Source organism: Chanos chanos, chromosome 6 (assembly GCF_902362185.1).
Source record: "Chanos chanos chromosome 6, fChaCha1.1, whole genome shotgun sequence".
In the NCBI taxonomy this organism is placed as follows: Eukaryota; Metazoa; Chordata; class Actinopteri; order Gonorynchiformes; family Chanidae; genus Chanos; species Chanos chanos.
The window spans coordinates 4,673,670-4,692,947 of NC_044500.1; the positions used below are offsets into that span (position 1 = coordinate 4,673,670).

A 19,278-nucleotide genomic window follows, 5' to 3' on the forward strand; every position below is an offset into this window, starting at 1 on the left:
ACTATCTCCTCTGTTGCTCCTTATTTTGATGTGTGTTCTCCTGTGTTCATTTATGCTTGATGTATTATAACCTCAATGTGTGAATTCTGATCCATATCTGTTGCTGAATGAGTGATACAGGTTTGCATTAACATGTTCTGGAGTAAGAAACGTGTAACACAGCACAGTAAGTAAGGAAAAGAGCAAACAAACAACAAAACCCTGTCAGCTAGATTACTACTGCATGAAACATCCAAGTGTATCAATGATTCAAGAATAAAACTGTGAGAGAAAGAGTTTTGTTAATCTTAAACGTTTGTCTAGACTCATCGTACTAAATTTTACAATATCAAAAAAAAGATGAACATAAGTCACAAAATGAATTTGGGGAAAAATTAATTTTGGGGAGATTTTTTTTTCATTTTTTTCTCTGTTATCTGGCAAAGATGTACAAAATGACTAAGAATAAAGAAAAACATTATTTATATTGGTAAATTAGCATCAGTTGTACATTTTCTTGTACAATACTCCAAAATACTACAATAGAGAAAAACAACACAAAAAAAAAAAAAAATGACTGATGAAAAGACTATCTGACAGGAGTGATGAGCAGTGGAGCAGAGTTTTCACCTCCATCATTAATACAAGGGCTGAAGTATGGATAGAGTTTCTCAGTGAAAGACTGACTAGTGAAAGAGTAGATATGAGAACTGGCCTCCACATCATGAAAGGAGACCAGACCCTCCTCATAATCCACAAACACTCCCACCTTCTGGGGCTTCTGTCTCAGAGAGAGGAGGACACGGGGAGAGTCTAGCGCCTTATATTCATCCCCATTCCTCAGGTATATGGCCCAGTGTCCATCCTCAGGGCTTAGTGTAATCTGTCCCTTCCTGTTAATAGACTCTCTGACCACTCCTAAAGTCCACTTAGTCTTCCCCTTGACCTCCACCTCATAGTAAAATCTCCCTGAGGAGAACCCCTCCTTTCCCAGGGCATTCACACATATATCAAACCTCTCTGGGTTGTCAGGGAGATTCTGTCGTCTGTCTGCATGTTTCACTTGTTTTCCATCATCAGAGAGGATGAGCTCAGGATGTGCTGTATCAGGATCCAGAGTTACATCCACTGCACGCAAGTAGAGAATTTTCACTTAATTGTGTGTGTGTGTAGCAGTCTTTGGTTCATGATAACTGAGGTCACACACACATTTACACTCCACATCTCTCATCAGCAGATGCATAAAAACACAACAGTGTTACTGTACACTCACCTGCATGTAGTCTCCTGCTCTCAATTTCTGAAAACACACAGATAAGATTTAGAGAAAAGACACAACATTTCATGACTTAGGCTATGAACTTTGTCATGACTCCAATGAACCTCTCTGAAGATTGCAGGATAGATATTGAAAATATGACTGAATTAATATTCCCAAAGAGCATATTGAATAATTAACTGACTGAACGAAGAATCAATCATTGTGCAGACCTGTTTTTGTTAATCTAGCCTGGTTTTCATTTTTTATAAATACCATTGGTTTTCCATGGTCTTTATCTTGTCTAACCTGACCTTACCCTGATGGATCAAAATAAGTCTTATTTAGAGTTATATTGAATACTGTGTGAACTTGTTCTTGTTTGTCCTCCTGTGCCTCTGTTCTCTGGCCTGACCTTTGTTAAATAAACACTGGTCCTGTACATGCTTCCAGTTTCTTACCCAGTTCATGCCAGTTAAGGTGGTATGAGTGGAATGGTATACATAGTTTTGAATTTCAGTCAACATTAATGGAAAATTTGATTACAATTTCATGACACAAAAACCTCCACTTCTAGTCTAATAGCAGATTGTTGTTAAAGGCATTTAGTGTAGACTGAAAGTGGTTGTAGGGTGATAATCATAAATTGTCCACTGTATAGTCATACTGTCATTTTGGAGAAAAATACCAGTTTCACCACTTTCTAAGAATCAGCACTGTCTAATCAGATGTCAGATGTGCAACATTGCCTTCAGCCTGATTGCTGGTCAACAGATGTCAGGATGGACAATGAGACCACCCATTTTAGATTTTACTTGAGTAAAATGCTGAAAACACTCAATTTCTGCTCATATCACTAAAGGACATGAAGATATTCAGATAAAATGAGAGAAATAAAAGCAGGACCTACCTCTCTTCATCTCTGCCCCTTTCCTCTCAGCAGCTGTAAATAAAATGAATAGCATTCAGAGTAGAATTAATTATATATTCAGTACAGTCCTGTAGAGTACTGAGGTATATCCATTTTTCTTTTGGATATATTATAAATTTCTCTTTAATTTAATAAGTACAAAACTGTAAGATATATCCGAGCCTATGTTAATGTCTGTGCTCTATTCTCTGACTCCAGGTTTCACCTGATGACTAACTGGACAATTTAGTATAATTAGCATCAACCGGACAAAATCAATGAGTTTGTTTCACTTTTATTCATCTTAATTGTATTGTGTTCAGATCCTCAGTATTCAGTAGAATATTAAAACATTTCTGTCCTGATTGAGTTTCTCTCTTCCTCAGGTTTTTCCTATATAATCAAGACTGACTGTTTCAGTGCTGTCTTATTTCACATGATTCTAAAAAAGTTACTAACATGTTGATTTTAAATGGTGTAATATGACAATGAACAGGACTCTCACCTTCATGTACTGTGTTCTTTTCTGAAATAAGACAAATGCAATATTAAACTCATGTACAGGAAAAAAGGATGATTCATGCTAAATATTAATTAGGACAAATGTTGATGTGAGAAATTGAGTTTAAATTGTCTAATACGTCAAATGAAGAGGACACTCACCTTCCAGTAATCTATTCTTTTCACATTCTGAAATGAGACAAAGGGAGCATTAAACTCTTGGACAAGATAAAGTGTCATTAACAGTAGACAAAACCTTCATCAATATTAAATGATCTTATACATGCAGCTAGTTTTTTAGAGACAATAATTCAGCTGTGGAATTACCTTGAAAGTTAACATTCTGTCTGTGAATGCAGAGAACCAGTGACACGACCACAGTGACAAATATCACAGTGAAAACTGAAACACAGATGACTGTAGTCCTCCATGTGTGAAAAACTTCACCTGAAACACACAGAGACATATGTCTCTCTGGGTTCACCAATCAAATTCTGGGGCAGAAGTTTAGTGATCAGTTTTCCTCCTCATGGGGGGAAATTGACAGAGACCTTCAATATACTCAAAGAGATGCCAGCAGAGACCAAATACAGCCCTGATATCCAGAAGATCTGCAGTGATGTTCAGATGCAGAAATCCCAATAAACTGGTGAGAACAGAATCCTTTATTAGGTTATAATTTTGCTCATCAGGCCCAGAGGGTTGATTGCTGTCGAGTACATGGCTTAGGAAAAAAGAAAAACAGGATTGAACTGGAATTTGTTCAGAGTTTAATTGTTTGAAACTGGCCTTTTTTATTTTGCTTTTTTAAACTTTTGTATTTTTAAAGCAAGCTGTGTTTTATTTATTTTCGAAGTAGGCTACTTTTCATTTAATGACATTTGGGCTATTCATTTCATTTGCGCAAACACAGGGAGCACTCGGACTAGGCCTGCATGGCTATTTATAGCTACTCCATTTCTGAGTAAACATGTCATGTGGATTGTTTCTCCCCTGCACAATCCATCAGTTTGGTGTTTTATTGGAAATAGCAGCCCCCAGTTAAAATAATAAAAGTGTCAACTGTGCTCTTTATCGCAGTAGTTCTATAATTTCATAAATGCGGCAAAACATTGCATTATTGTAATGGAAATGCAAAGTTAAAGTATCATATAATGATAAATAGCCTACTGCAGCCACCTTGTGGTGAAACATGTGAATGACGCTCATTAGACCTATCAGTAATGCTGATGGCTCATTTAGAGTAATAGGCTGTGGAGCCTGCATTTAAGGGGCTCAAATATCTTGTGGCTGCACCCAGACTTTTTTTTTTCATTCTGGCCCAAAATTACTCTTTATATCGTTAAGGTTGCCTACCCCTGATCAGACCAGCATCCAAAAGAGGATTCAGATATCTGTTCATTTGTCTGTTGTGTACATTATAAAGTTAAACAATTTTAAAAAATTCTCTTTTATCATATTTCTTCATAAATATTTAACAAATGTTTCCCGGTTGCATTCTGCAGATCTCTTTGAGTACGGATCTCCCACTGTGTCAGAGCTAAATTTGATTTGGGTCCAATTTTTATGAATTTTTAAAACTTTTCAAAGTAAAAGTAAAACGGAATATTGAAGGAACTGATCTGATTTTACTAGTATTAGACCACACATGAGATCTAGGCATTTTCTCTTTTTAATCTGAGAATTTCACACATTCTCCTAATAAACATTAAAAGAATACTGTGTAAATATGTATATCTCAAACACATTAAAATAAGACTGTGATTAAAATAAGTCATTGTGAAGATTATGGAGCATAAAGCACTGACCTTTCTCACACACTTTCTTCTTTTCCTCATACAATTTTTTCTCCAGCTGTTCCAGAGTTTTCCTCAGAGTGTCCACACACAGATGAGGGTCAATACTGATGTCAGTGGAGTGTGTGGTGTGTGGAGGGCTGCACAGTGTTGGGTAAACCTACAGTCCAGCAGGAGAGAGGAGAAATCTCTCAGCATGGGGAGTCTTGTCCTGTCATGTGCTGCATTGTCATTGAGCAGAGAGAGGGACACTGACCTGTAGGAGGTGGAGGTGATCTTCAGAGTGGGAGAGCTGCTCCAGTTCAGTGTCTCTCCTCTTCAGCTCAGTGATCTCCTGCTCCAGCTCTTTAATGAGACCGTCAGCCTGCCTCTCTGCTGCTTTCTGTTTCTCCTTCATCAGCTCAATCAGCTCAGTCTGACTTCTCTCAATACAGCCAATCAGAGAGCTGAACACCTCCACACTGTCTGCTATCAGTCTCTCTGTGTTTGTCTAATAGAACACAACAATATACATTCATAACTATCATTGTATTTGTACTTACACATTCAAATGAACAACTAAATAACTCACTAAATTAACATCCTGGGTAAAGTATGTCACTTAAAAAAAAACAAAAACCTTTGACTTTTTACACTTAAATAAATTGTTCTGAACCAACTTTGCTGAGCTCTACTGAATGTCTGATCTCTTTAATCTTCTTCAGTTTGTCCTGGATCATCTGCTGAACTTCTGTCTGTGTTTTCCCCAGCTGAGACTGTAGACAGAGAGAGAAACACTCACACAGTTCACAGATTAATATAGATGTGTATTATTCACATTGTAATGTTTATAGTGTAATGCAATATATAACAACTGAAAAATCCAGTCATCCAAATTTCAGTGTTTGTAATGTCTCTCACCTTCCTCTGCTCACTCTCCTCCTCTAGGGGAACAGTGTTGTGAGTCTTGTGGTCTCCCTCAGTACAGAACTGACACACACGTGTCTGGTCATCTCTACAGAACAGCTCCAGGGGTCTGTCATGTTTCTGACATATATAGTCCTCCAGGTTCTCCACAGGATTTATCAGTTTGTGTTTTTTCATTTTTGCTTTAATTTTATGAGGCTCCAGGTGAGTTTCACAGTAACTCAACCCACAGTCCAGACAGGACATCACAGCCTTCAGTTTCTGACCAGTACAGACATCACAGGGCACTTCTCCAGGTTTGATAGCAAGTTCTTCTTTAGGGTCACTAACTTTCAGCTGAACTGTTTTCCTGAACTCAGCCGCCAGTCCAGATATGAAAGTGTTAACGCGAAGCTCAGGTCTTATATTAAACTGCTCCTTACAGAGTGGACACAGGCAGTGTGGAGTGCTGTCCCAGTGTTTATTGAGACAGGTCATACAGAAGTTGTGACCACATGGAGTAGAGACAGGGTCAGTGAACACATCCAGACAGACAGAACACAGGAACTCATCTTCAGACAGGAGACTGCTGGAGGAAGCCATGTCTGTCTAAACAAAAAAATGTCATCATTAAAATTGTTCCTGATATCAGGTGATCCATGTTCACTCTGTACTCACAATAACCATCTAAGCAAAACTGTTTTTTAAAGGCTTTTGATAAATATTTACAAACTATCAAATGAAATATGTATTTGATCTATGTAACTATTTTATCTCCAAAACAAAAGCCTCTCTCTCTCTCTCTTTCTCTCTGTCTCTCTCACGTACACACACACACACACACACACACACACACACACACACACACAGATGTATATTTACTCACTCTTTTTCCCCCTTATTCCTCTGTATCTGAATTCTCTCTCTCCTGAACAAATCAGTGGTAATAATCCATGTTGATCACTGTGGAGCAGAGGATTCTTCTGGAGTTAATGCTGAGTAGGAACAAGTTCCTGATCTCCAGTTTAACTTTCACTTCAGCACAGCGAGAAGCTAAGCTTTAAGCTCCTCCCTCCTCACTCCTGCAGCTTACATAAGTCTGTGGCCATGAGAACTTTGTGATTGGTTGGTTTATGACGTCACTCAACTGTAATTCCGTACTCACACTCAGGGTGTCCCTCTTCACTCACACAAAGTGTCAGTAATCATTAGTGAGTAAACATTAAGAGTATCTATTGATAACATAGCTTTTACTCACTCATGTTCAATCATACAAGAAAGACATTCTAGGTAGCAAGGTGGTATTGATTTGACTTTGATGTATGGTCAAAAGCGCTGATTTATGGTCATTGTTGAAAAGCAAACACTGGAGCAAGAATGATAATTGCTTCGCTTTTCTACATGGCAAATGTGATGTTGATTAATATTTATTCTAAAATGATATTTGGTGAGTGTTTCCACATTGCGAAGGCAATATTGGGTCTACTTTGATGTCTGGTAAAGGTTTCAGCATTGAAAGGATACATGTCTAAAGACCACTTATCAATATTAATGTAAAGGGAGGTTTTCTACATTGAGAAGATATTAATAAAGGTTTGATGCTCTACCTTAGTGATGGCTAAATCTAGTAGAAACAACACTGATTAAACATCAGGCAAAACCATTGAATCATTATTTATATTTGATCGATGTCCAATGTGGATCTAGCACTGATCTCACTCCCTGTATTTACCATCTATTCAACATGATAGAATAAACCATGTCCAACACTGATGTCAGCTCTGATTCAACACTTAAATACTGCACTCACCCAGGGCTGAATAATCATTGTTCTAATGCTGAGATTTGTTTTGTATTGTGTATTAAAACAGCCTTGATTCAGTGATATAAGGTTCCCAACACTGACAGCACGATGTAGCTGAAACACTATTGACTGGATTTGCCTTTCACCCCCTATTCACATCGTTTACTGGTGTCCAGTTGTCTGGTACGGGTGGGAAGATGGCTGTCTTGCCGTTGCAGCAGCAGGTCTCGTGAATTCGTGCAGGAACAGTAGAGGCACAACAGGGGAACACAAGCACGAGGGAACTGGGCCCCACTGAATGGAGTGAACAGAAGATCAAAGTCAAATCTAATCAGTGTTGTCTTCTACATTTGCTGTCTGTGCTGGCTTGCTTTCAAATGATATTAATTATGGCACGACTATTGATTCACAGTTATTTCAACAGCCGTGAGTGACTGTAATACTTAAGTGTTGAAATGACACTGATTCAGTGTTGGACGTAGTTTGGTTTTCCATGTTAAATAAATAAATCTCCTATATAACAAACAAGATCAATGCTAAATGAGCACTTGAGATCCATCAGACGTTGATACAATACTTTTGCCTGATAACTAATCAACATTGTTTCAAAAACACTTTACTGTCTGAGAAGCAAGAGGAGGTGCAAACAAAAACGAAAATGCAAACAATTCAATGACAATATCTGTCTTTAATTTAAGAAACACAAACATGTTAAAGTTTAACTGTTTCTGTCGAAAAGATTTGAAATATTATCAGCGTTTTCTGCCAGGGCCTTAAATGCTGAAGATGTATGCAGTTCTCACAAACCATCACAAGAGGGCACCAACATATTTGAAGTGTCTAGAATATACAGATACAGGTTTGCTTTAACATGTTCTGGAGTAGGAAATGTGTAACACACACACACATACACACACACACACACACACACACACACAGAGTTGAATTTCCAATTCACCAGTATACAGCACAGTAAATAGACAAAAGAGTAAACAAACAAACAAAATGGCAACTAGATTACAACTAGATTAAACATCCAAGTGTATCAATGATTCAAGAGTAAAACTGTAAAAGAAACACAACAGAATACAGAAAAAAATGACTCACGAAAAGAAATTTATCTGACAGTGGAGCAGAGTTTTTACCTTCATCATTATTACAAGGGCTGAAGTAGGGATAGAGTTTCTCAGTGAAAGACTGAGCAGTGAAAGAGTAGATATGAGAACTGGCCTCCACATCATAAAAGGAGACCAGACCCTCCTCATAATCCACAAACACCCCCACTGTCTGGGGCTTCTGTCTCAGAGAGAGGAGGACATCAGGATCAGCAAGAGCCTCATACTCATCCCCATTCCTCAGATATATAGTCCAGTGTCCATCCTCAGGGCTTAATGTAATCTTTCCCTTCCTGTTAATTGACTCTCTGGCCACTCCTAAATCCCATGCAGTTTTCCCCCTGACCTCCACCTCATAGTAAAATCTCCCTGAGGAGAACCCCTCTTTCCCCAGGACACAGGGACATCTATCAAACCTCTCTGGGTTGTCAGGGAAATTCTGTCGTGTGTTTCCATGTTCCACTTGTTTTCCATCATCAGACAGGATGAGTTTGGGATGTGCTGTATCAGGATCCAGAGTCACATCCACTGTAGACAATGTAGAGAATTCTCATTTAGTTTTGAGTGTTTTTGAGTCTGTGTGTGTGTGTGTGTCTATGATAACTGAGGTCACTGGTTCATATTCTGTGTGAATCATACACTGTGTGTCCAGGAGAAACATTAATGTCTTTTATTCTCTTCAGTAAAACACTACAGCTCTGATGACTCTGAGTGAACTGTACAGAGCTGTTGGTGGCTCCATGTCTGACTCACACACACATTTACACTCCACATCTCTCATCAGCAGATCAGTAAAAACGTGATGAAAAGTGATCCAGTGATCCTCAGTACTGGATACTGTACACTCACCTGCATGTAGTCTCCTTCTGCTCTCAATCTCTGAAAACACACAGACAAGATTACGAGTAAAGACACAGCATTTCATGACTTTGATTAATATTTTTGTTGTTAGTCTGTTACTTTTGGACAAAGAGCAGCCTGATAAAGAAGTTTAGTGTCACACCCTGGTTCTGACTCTCCACCTCTACTGGCCATTTTGAGTCAGGTTTTCTTTATTTAGTCACTCCCTTGTGTTCTTTGGATAAATATCGCTGATTTTCCATGGTCTTTGTCTTGTCTAACCTGACCTTGTCTTAATGGGTCTAAATAAGAGTTATATTGAATTCTGTATGAATCCTCCCTTGCTCCTGTACTTGTTCCTGGGTCTCTGTTCTCTGGCCTGACCTTTGTTAAATAAACACTGGTTCTGCACACACATCCAGTCTCTTATTCAATTTGTGACAGTTTAAAATGACCTGAGTAGAATAGTATACATTTCAGTAATATTGCGGTGAATTTAAATCAGCCTAGATAGACAATTGGGTTAAAATTTCATGACATAAACACCTCTACTTTTAGACAAAGAGAAGACTGTTGTTAAATGCATTTAGTGTAAACTGAAACTGATGATTCAGTGATGATCATAACTGTTCACTGCACAGTCATATTGTCACTCACAGTAAAATACTAGTTTCACCACTTTCTAAGAATCAGCCCTGTTTAACCTGATGTCAGTATATTGCATTCACGTTAGTCAAAGGGTGACAGCACTAAACACTCCCATTTCTGATTTCATTTGAATGAGATGATGAAGACATTCAATTATTGCTTTCATTATTCAGGGACAAGATGTTTCATTTTCAAATATCTCAGACGAAACCTTATCTTTAAAGGTCTGAATGACACAGAATTAATAGTATTACAAACAAAGTTGTATTAAGTATACATACAGAATCCTAAGCAGTGTATAAAATAATATTTAAACAATCAAGAAATAAGTAGATAATATTTTTTATCCTTTTTCTTTGAAAGTATTTGAAGGGTTTTTTTCTAGCATTAACTCCACTGGCTTTTAATATGTTTATATTTGTAAATATGATAAATAATTATTAATGATTGGAGTGTGTGGTGTGAAATGACCCTGTTTTACTCCTGTTAGACCATCTAAGAGATCTATGGGACTTTTTCTTTTTCATTAGCTGAGTATCACACCACTCTCCTTATGCAGATTAAAATAAAACAGCATAATGTTTATGTCTCACACACATTAAAGATCAAAAGATGATTATGGACTATAAAGCACTGACCTTTCTCACACTCTCGCCCGGCTTCCTCACGGAATTTTTTCTCCAGCTGTTCCAGAGTTTTCCTCAGACTGTCCACACGCAGATGAGGGTCAATACTGATGTCAGTGGAGTGTGTGGTGTGTGGAAGTCTGCTCATTTTTGGGTAAACCTACAGTCCAGGAGGAGAGAGGAGAAATCTCTCAGCATGGGGAGTCTTGTCCTGTCATGTGCTGCATTGTCATTGAGCAGAGAGAGGGACACTGACCTGTAGGAGGTGGAGGTGATCTTCAGAGTGGGAGAGCTGCTCCAGTTCAGTGTCTCTCCTCTTCAGCTCAGTGATCTCCTGCTCCAGCTCTTTAATGAGACCTTCAGCCTGCCTCTCTGCTGCTTTCTGTTTCTCCTTCATCAGCCCAATCAGCTCAGCCCGACTTCTCTCAATACAGCCAATCAGAGAACTGAACACCTTCACACTGTCTGCTATCTGTCTCTCCGTGTTTGTCTAATAGAACACAACAATATACATTCATAACTATTACTATATTTTTACTTAAATGTACAAATGAACAACAAAATAACTCACTGAATTAATATCCTGGGTAAAGTATGTCACTAAAAAAAAAACAACCTTTGACTTTTTACACTTAAATAAATTGTTCTGAACCAACTTTGCTGAGCTCTACTGAGTGTTTGATCTCTTTAATCTTCTTCAGTTTGTCCTGGATCATGTGCTGCACTTCTGTCTGTGTTTTCCCCAGCTGAGACTGTGGACAGAGAGAGAAACACTCAAAAATTTCACAAGCTAATATAGATGTGTACTGTTCACATTGACTGAAACAGTACATATGTTAAAAGAAATACCGTCTCCTCCACAAAGTAAAATAAACATTTAAACAGCTGTGTAAGTGCAAAATGTTCATAGTGTATAATGTAATATTGTCTAAGAATATGAAAATCTAATCGTTCAAATCTCAGCATTTATGATGTTTGTCACCTTTCTCTCCTCATTCTCCTCCTCTAGGGGAACAGTGTTGTGAGTCTTGTGGTCTCCCTCAGTACAAAACTGACACACACATGTCTGGTCATCTCTGCAGAACAGCTCCAGGGGTCTGTCATGTTTCTGACATATATAGTCCTCCAGGTTCTCCACAGGATCCATCAGTTTGTGTTTTTTTAGTTTTGCTTTAATTTTATGAGGCTCCAGGTGAGTTTCACAGTAACTCAACCCACAGTCCAGACAGGACTTCACAGCCTTCAGTTTCTCACCAGTACAGACATCACAGGACACTTCTCCAGGTTTGACAAGGTCTCCCTTTTTCTTAAAATGATCTACAACTTCTCTAAGTATTGTATTAATTTTGAGCTCAGGTCTTGTATTAAACTGCTCCTTACAGAGTGGACACTGGCAGTGTTGAGTGCTGTTCCAGTGTTCATTGAGACAGGTCACACAGAAGCTGTGACCACATGGAGTGGAGACAGGGTCAGTGAACACATCCAGACAGACAGAACACAGGAACTGATCTTCAGACAGGAGACTGCTGGAGGAAGTCATGTCTGTCTAAACAAATACAAGGACATCATAAAAAGTTTATGAAATCAGATAATCTTTGGACTTTGGGAAATCAGCTCTGTATTTACAAAGACCACGTACATAAAACTTTTTAGCAACCTTCTCAGATCAACAGAAACATGCTCCATAAAAGAAATTAATTTCACACTCATCTCACACATGCATTTTCTCTTGTTCTATCTTTTCTTTTCTCTTTCTTTCTGTCTCTCTTTCTCGCTTGCTCTCTCAAACCTCACACACACACACACACACACACACACACACACACATACACACACACATACACACACACACACACACAGACACACACACACACACACACACACACACACACACACACACACACACACACACACACACACACATACACATACACACACGCACACACACACACACAGACAAAACTTACTCTCTGTTTTGGTTTTCCCCTGTGTTGTCTCTCTCCTGAATAAATAAGTGGTCGTCCACGTTGATCACTGTAAAAGAGACGACCTTTCTAAATAAATTCACTGGGAAGAAATGGGAAAAAGTTTCTGTTCAACAGTTGTACTTTCTCTTCAACAGAGTGTTATCAATAAGCCCCTCCCTCCTCAGTACTGTACAGTAATAGGATTTATGTCACCACTGACCTGTAATTCAATCTTTGTGCACAAGATGTCACTGTAAGCCCAAAAACAGACTCAATTTGTCACAGTCACTACATTACATTGCCACTATCCTTTCACTTTTTAGGTCTAACTGACAATGACTGCACAGCTTTAACTGTGGCCTTGACTCTAAACAAAACAAAGCAGAATTAACAAGTTGTGGGTGTTATGGGTCCCAGAGATGGGTACTGCAGTAACAAAAATGATACCTGGATTAAGCAGGTAAAAAAATGAGGACAAGGGACATCTAGGTCATTCCAGATGGTTTCTCTAATTGTTTTATTAAACAACACAAAACAATATAAACACAACACAACACATTTCTGGATGGATGGATGGATGGATGGATGGATGGATGAACTGTAGAGGTTTGACTATTTTCAGTCAAAAGCATTTAAAATATTATCAGTTCTTCATAGGGCCCTAAAGTGGTTGCCAAAGATGTTGTCAGTACCCAAAAACAACACAAGAGGGCACTAACATATCAGAAGTGTCTTGATCAAGACTGAACCTCAGTTACCTAAAATACTTGAAGTGACTCGATCCTGAGGCCAGACCTGTGGAAAATTTTCTTCCACTGCTTTAGTTCAAAAGAATAATGATGAATATGACTGATTATGTTGTTTTTCGCAGGGATATGAACATGTGAGAAAATACCTACTGTGTTTAAGAGAAGGGAGACAGTCCAGACTGTGGGTGTGTCTGTTGTGTATAAGAGAAGGGAGACAGTCCAGACTGTGGGTGTGTCTGTTGTGTATAAGAGAAGAGAGACAGTCCAGACTGTGGGTGTGTCTGTTGTGTATAAGAGAAGAGAGACAGTCCAGGCTGTTTGCATGAACATTTTCTAATGTTAGATATGTAAGGAAATACACACACACACACACACACCCACACACACACACACACATAAAAAGAAAGAAATGTTAAGATTAAGATCACCAATATACAGCACGGTAAACAGAGAAAAGAAGAAAAAAAATCATACAAGACATTTTCATGTGATTAGTCACTAAAATATAGATCAACTTTGCACATCAGTTAATGTTCTGAATTTTCTCACACAATATTTCAGAAAAAATGACACATGAAAAGACATTTATCTTAGAGCAGTGATGACCAGTGGAGCTAAGTTTTTACCTTTATGATTAAGACCAGGCTGAATTCAATTTTAAAAAGGCAAATGATTAAAAAAAAACAAAAAATTACATGCAATGAAGCATACCTGTTACAAAGGATCAAGAGACATTTTCATTAATGTAATATTTGGGAACAGACATAGACGTGGGCTTGTGACTGAAAGGTCGCCGGGTCGATTCCCAGGGCCGGCAGGAAACATGCATGACTGAGGTGCCCTTGAGTGAGTCACTGAACCCCCCAGGCCCCACAGACACTGCAGCCCACTGCTCCAGGTGTGTGTGTGTGTGTGTGTGTGTGTGTGTGTGTGTGTGTGCTCGCTGCTCAGATGGGTTAAATGCAGTCTGAATTTCCCCTCAGGGATTAATGCAGTGTCTCATAAAATACATATAGTGACTTGATCCTGACACCACCTCCTGTGTTCCTTTATTTTTGGTGAACTTTCGTATATTATATTTTGTGTATTATTTGTATATTATAACTTTAATGTGTGTTCTCCTAAGTGCCCCCCATGTTTGCATAGGTTTCCTCCCACAGTCCAAAGAAAGGCAGGTTAGGAAAACTGGAAAACAATGAGTTGCCCCTAGGTATGAGTGTCTGCCCTGTGATGGACTTGTGACCTGTCAAGGGTGTTTTCCTGCCTTTCACCCAGTGAATGCTGGGATAGGCTCCAGCACCCCCCACAACCCTAGGACAAGTGGCTTTGAAAATGAGTGACTGAGTGTGTTCTCCTGTGTTCATTTATGCTTATTATAACTTTAATGTGTGAATTTTGATCCATATTTATTGCTTAATAAATTTGTGTGATACAGGTTTGCATTAACATGTTCAGCAGTAAGAAATGTATAACACACACACATACACACACACACACACACATGTGTACACACACATATACACACGCACACACACAGTTGAATTTCCAATTCACCAATATACAGCACAGTAAATAGAGAAAAAAGCAAACAAGCATAAAAAATGTCAGCTAGTTTACTGCTAGATTAAACATCCTAGTGTATCAATGATTGAAGAGTAAAACTGTAAAAGAAAGAGTTTTGTTCATTTAAAACTGTTGTCTAGGCTCATCGCACCATTCTGCTGTAATATTGAAATTACTAAAAAAGATGAACATAAGTCACAATTTAAGGGAAAAGGAGACAGTTTTTTCATTTTTTCTATGTTATTTGACACAGACGTAGAAAAATAAGAATGAAGAAAAACATTACATTACATTATTTATATTCATAAAAATTATCATCAGTTATAACTTATTCATAAGAGACATCAGTATGTAATACATACATCAGCTGAACACAGTCATTAATGTTCTAAATGTTCTTGTACAATACTCCAGAAATACTACAATAGAGAAAAACAACACAACAGTGCAGAAAAAAATGACACATGAAAAGACATTTATCTGACAAGAGTGATGATCAGTGGAGATGAGTTTTTACCTTCATCATTAAAACAGGGATTAAAAAGTGGATAGAGTTTCTCAGTGAAAGACTGACCAGTGAAAGAGTAGATATGAGAACTGGCCTCCACATCATAAAAGGAGACCAGACCCTCCTCATAATCCACAAACACCCCCACCTTCTGGGGCTTCTGTCTCAGAGAGAGGAGGACAGAGGGAGATTCACAGGCCTTGTACTCATCCCAATTCCTCAGACTTATAGTCCAGTATCCATCCTCAGGGCTCACTGTTATATCTCCCTTCCTCTTAATGGACTCTCTGGCCACTCCTAAAGTCCACTTAGTCTTCCCCCTGACCTCCACCTCATAGTAAAATCTCCCTGAGGAGAACCCCTCCTTTCCCAGTACAAAGACAAATAGATCAAACCTCTCTGGGTTGTCAGGGAGATTCTGTCGTGTGTCTCCACATGTCACTTGTTTTCCATCATCAGACAGGATGAGATAGGGATTTGCTGTATCAGGATCCAGAGTCACATCCACTGTCGATAATATAGAGAATTCTCATTTAGTTTTGTGTGTTTTTGAGTCTGTGTGTGTGTGTGTGTGTGTGTGTGTGTGTCTATGATAGCTGAGGTCACTGGTTCATGAATCATACACTGTGTGTCCAGGAGAGACATTAATGTCTGTTATTCTCTTCAGTAAAACACTACAGCTCTGATGACTCTGAGTGAACTGTACAGAGCTGTTGGTGACTCCATGTCTGACTCACACACACATTTACACTCCACATCTGTCATGAGCAGATGAGTAAAAACATGACAGTGTGATCAAAAGTGATCCAGTGATCCTCAGTACTGGATACTGTACACTCACCTGCATGTAGTCTCCTTCTGCTCTCAATCTCTGAAAACACACAGACAAGATTTAGAGTAAAGACACAGCATTTTATAATTTGGGTTAATATTTTTGTGTTAATAATTTTGTTGTTGGTTCTCACTCTCCCCCTCTATTGACTGTTTTGAGTCATATTTCCTTTGTTTTGTTACTTCCTTGTTTTCCTGGTTCATTCCGTTAATTATTCAGTTGTTGCACACTTGTTTTTGTTAATCTAGCCTGGTGTTCTCTGGGCATGAATATCACTGGTTTTCCATGGTCTTTGTCTTGTCTAATCTGACCTTACCCTGATGGATATAAGTAAGTCTAAGAGTTACATTGAATTCTGTGTAAAACTTCCCTTGTTCTTGTTCTTCTTCATGTTCTTGTTCCTGAGCCTCTGTTCTCTGGTCTGGGGGCTATTCCAGAAAGAGGGTTTAGTGAAAACTCAGAGTTAATAAACTCAGAGTAAATAGTAAACCTCCTGATAGAAGAAGCCTATGGATTCATTCTCCAAGCAAAACAAAGCCATAGGGCTCTTCTATTAGGAGGTCTATTACTTGTTCTGAGTTAACAAACTAAACCCGCTTTCTGGAATAGCCCCACAGTCTTTGTTAAATAAATGCTGATTCTCCACACGCATCCAGTCGCTCATCCAATTTGTGACAATTAAAATGGCTTGAGTAGAATTATATACATTTGACCAATATTGTCGTGAATTTCAGTCAGACCTGGTGGACAATTTGACCATAATTTCACCACACAAAAACCTCCATTGTTAGACAAAACAAAACAACAATAACAACAAAAAAACCAGATTGACATTACATGAATTTAGGTAAAACTGAAAGAGGTAGTACACTGATGGTCATGACTGTGTCCAGTACAGTCACACTGCCACTCAGTTTCACCAGTTTCTAAGAGTCAGCACTGTTTAACATGATGTCAATACATTGGCTTCGACTCATTCAAAAGGGTGATACCATTGAATATTTCTGTTTCTGGTTTTATATGAATAATGTGATGAAAACATTCCATTATGTCTAACTTTATTCAAGGACATGACATTTCATTTCTAAAAATCTGAGATAGTAATAAAAAAACAGACATATCTCTTCATTTTCTCATCTGGGGTTTTCGGAATAACAGAGAATTAATAGTACTACAAACAAGGTTGTATTCAGTATACATCCAGAATACCAAACAATGGATGAGATAACATTTAACGATTAAGAAATAAATACATAATATTTTTATCCTTTGTGTTTGTGAGTATATAAAGAATTTTTTTAGGCCTAGCATAACTGCACTGGCATTAAATATGTTGCTTTGGCTAACAGAAACCTGTTAGTAGTTCTATTCCAGACATGTGTTTTCTTCCTCTTTTTCTAAATAATAAATTGACTAATTAGTGAAATGTGTGGTGAGTAAATCACCCTGTTTTGCTCCCCTCATACAGAATAAGACAGTGTAATATTTATATCTCTTACACATTAAAATAAGACATTGTGATGATTATGGACTATAAAGCACTGACCTTTCTCACACTCTCTCCCGACTTCCTCATGGAATTTTTTCTCCAGCTGTTCCAGAGTTTTCCTCAGAGTGTCCACACACAGATGATGGTCAATACTGATGTCAGTGGAGTGTGTGGTGTGTGGAGGGCTGCACAGTGTTGGGTAAACCTACAGTCCAGCAGGAGAGAGGAGAAATCTCTCAGCATGGGGAGTCTTGTCCTGTCATGTGCTGCATTGTCATTGAGCAGAGAGAGGGACACTGACCTGTAGGAGGTGGAGGTGATCTTCAGAGTGGGAGAGCTGCTCCAGTTCAGTGTCTCTCCTCTTCAGCTCAGTGATCTCCTGCTCCAGCTCTTTAATGAGACCTTCAGCCTGCCTCTCTGCTGCTTTCTGTTTCTCCTCCATCAGCTCAATCAGCTCAGCCTGACTTCTCTCAATACAGCCAATCAGAGACCTGAACACCTCCACTCTGTCTGCTATCTGTCTCTCTGTGTTTGTCTAATAGAACACAACAATATACAATCATAACTATCATTACATTTATACTTTGATGTTAAAATGAACAACAAAATAACTCACTGAATTAACATATTGAGTAAAGCATGTCTCTTAAGAAAAGACATTTAACTTTTTTCACTTATAGTAAACTGTTCAGAACTGACTTTGCTGAGCTGTACTGAGTGTCTGATCTCTTTAATCTTCTTCAGTTTGTCCTGGATCATCTGCTGCACTTCTGTCTGTGTTTTCCCCAGCTGAGACTGTGAACAAAGAGAAACTTACAAATTTCACAAATGTTTACTGTTCATATTGACAGAAATATTACATGTTTAAAACAAACACTGTCTGCTCCACTGCGTAAAATAGGCATTTAAAACAGCTGCACAGGTCTCCACACGTGTATGCTGTATGATGTAATATTATCTAACAACCTAAAAATCTAATCGTTCAAATCTCTATGTTTGTAATGTTTGTCACCTTCCTCTGCTCACTCTCCTCCTCTAGAGGAACAGTGCTGTGAGTCTTGTGGTCTGTTTCAGTGCAGAACTGACACACACATGTCTGGTCATCTCTACAGAACAGCTCCAGGGGTCTCTCATGTTTCTGGCATATATAGTCCTCCAGGTTCTCCACAGGATCCATCAGTTTATGTTTTTTCAGTTTTGCTGCAGTTTTATGAGGCTCCAGGTGAGTTTAACAGTAACTCAACCCACAGTCCAGACAGGACTTCACAGCCTTCAGTTTCTGACCAGTGCAGACATCACAGAGAACTCCTCCAGATTTGTTGGCTAATCGCTCTTTAGGGCCACTAACTTTCAGCTGGACTGTTTTCTTGAACTCAGTCACCAGGCCAGAAATAAAAGTATTAACATAAAGTTCAGGTCTTTCCGGAAACTGCCTCTTACAGAGTGCACACAGGCAGCGTTCACTGCTGTCCCAGAATTCTTTGAGACAGGTCATACAGAAGTTGTGACCACATGGAGTGGAGACAGGGTCAGTGAACACATCCAGACAGACAGAACACAGGAACTGATCTTCAGACAGGAGACTACTGGAGGAAGCCATGACTGCATAAAGAAACACAAAGACATCATAAAAAGTGTTTATGATACCAGGTGATCTGTGGACATAAGGAAATCAGCTCTGTATTTACAAAGACCATGTACATAAAACAATTTAGTAACATTGTCAGACCAAGAGGAACATGTTATATAAAATAAATTAATTCCACACTCATCTCACACTCCTGCTCTCTTGTTCTCTTTCTTTCTGT

General features: G+C 38.6%; 2 protein-coding genes and 1 pseudogene across 2 annotated transcripts; all 3 read right to left on the bottom strand.

Moving 5' to 3' along the window:
* Nucleotides 1-568: 568 nt before the first annotated feature.
* On the bottom strand, nucleotides 569-5,932 carry LOC115815811 (E3 ubiquitin-protein ligase TRIM39-like). The gene is made up of 6 exons (XM_030778828.1): nucleotides 5,345-5,932; nucleotides 5,104-5,199; nucleotides 4,701-4,934; nucleotides 4,457-4,604; nucleotides 4,341-4,343; nucleotides 569-1,131 (listed from the first exon to the last, which is right to left on the bottom strand). The coding sequence occupies exons 1-6, from the start codon at nucleotides 5,930-5,932 to the stop codon at nucleotides 569-571; spliced, it is 1,632 nt and encodes a 543-aa protein (XP_030634688.1).
* Nucleotides 5,933-7,545: 1,613 nt separating this feature from the next.
* On the bottom strand, nucleotides 7,546-11,902 carry LOC115814060 (E3 ubiquitin-protein ligase TRIM39-like). The gene is made up of 8 exons (XM_030776782.1): nucleotides 11,345-11,902; nucleotides 11,019-11,114; nucleotides 10,619-10,852; nucleotides 10,405-10,522; nucleotides 10,245-10,266; nucleotides 9,544-9,578; nucleotides 8,260-8,776; nucleotides 7,546-7,594 (listed from the first exon to the last, which is right to left on the bottom strand). The coding sequence occupies exons 1-8, from the start codon at nucleotides 11,900-11,902 to the stop codon at nucleotides 7,546-7,548; spliced, it is 1,629 nt and encodes a 542-aa protein (XP_030632642.1).
* Nucleotides 11,903-15,117: 3,215 nt separating this feature from the next.
* Nucleotides 15,118-19,070, bottom strand: LOC115815812 (E3 ubiquitin-protein ligase TRIM39-like; annotated as a pseudogene).
* Between the last annotated feature and the right edge of the window lie 208 nt (nucleotides 19,071-19,278).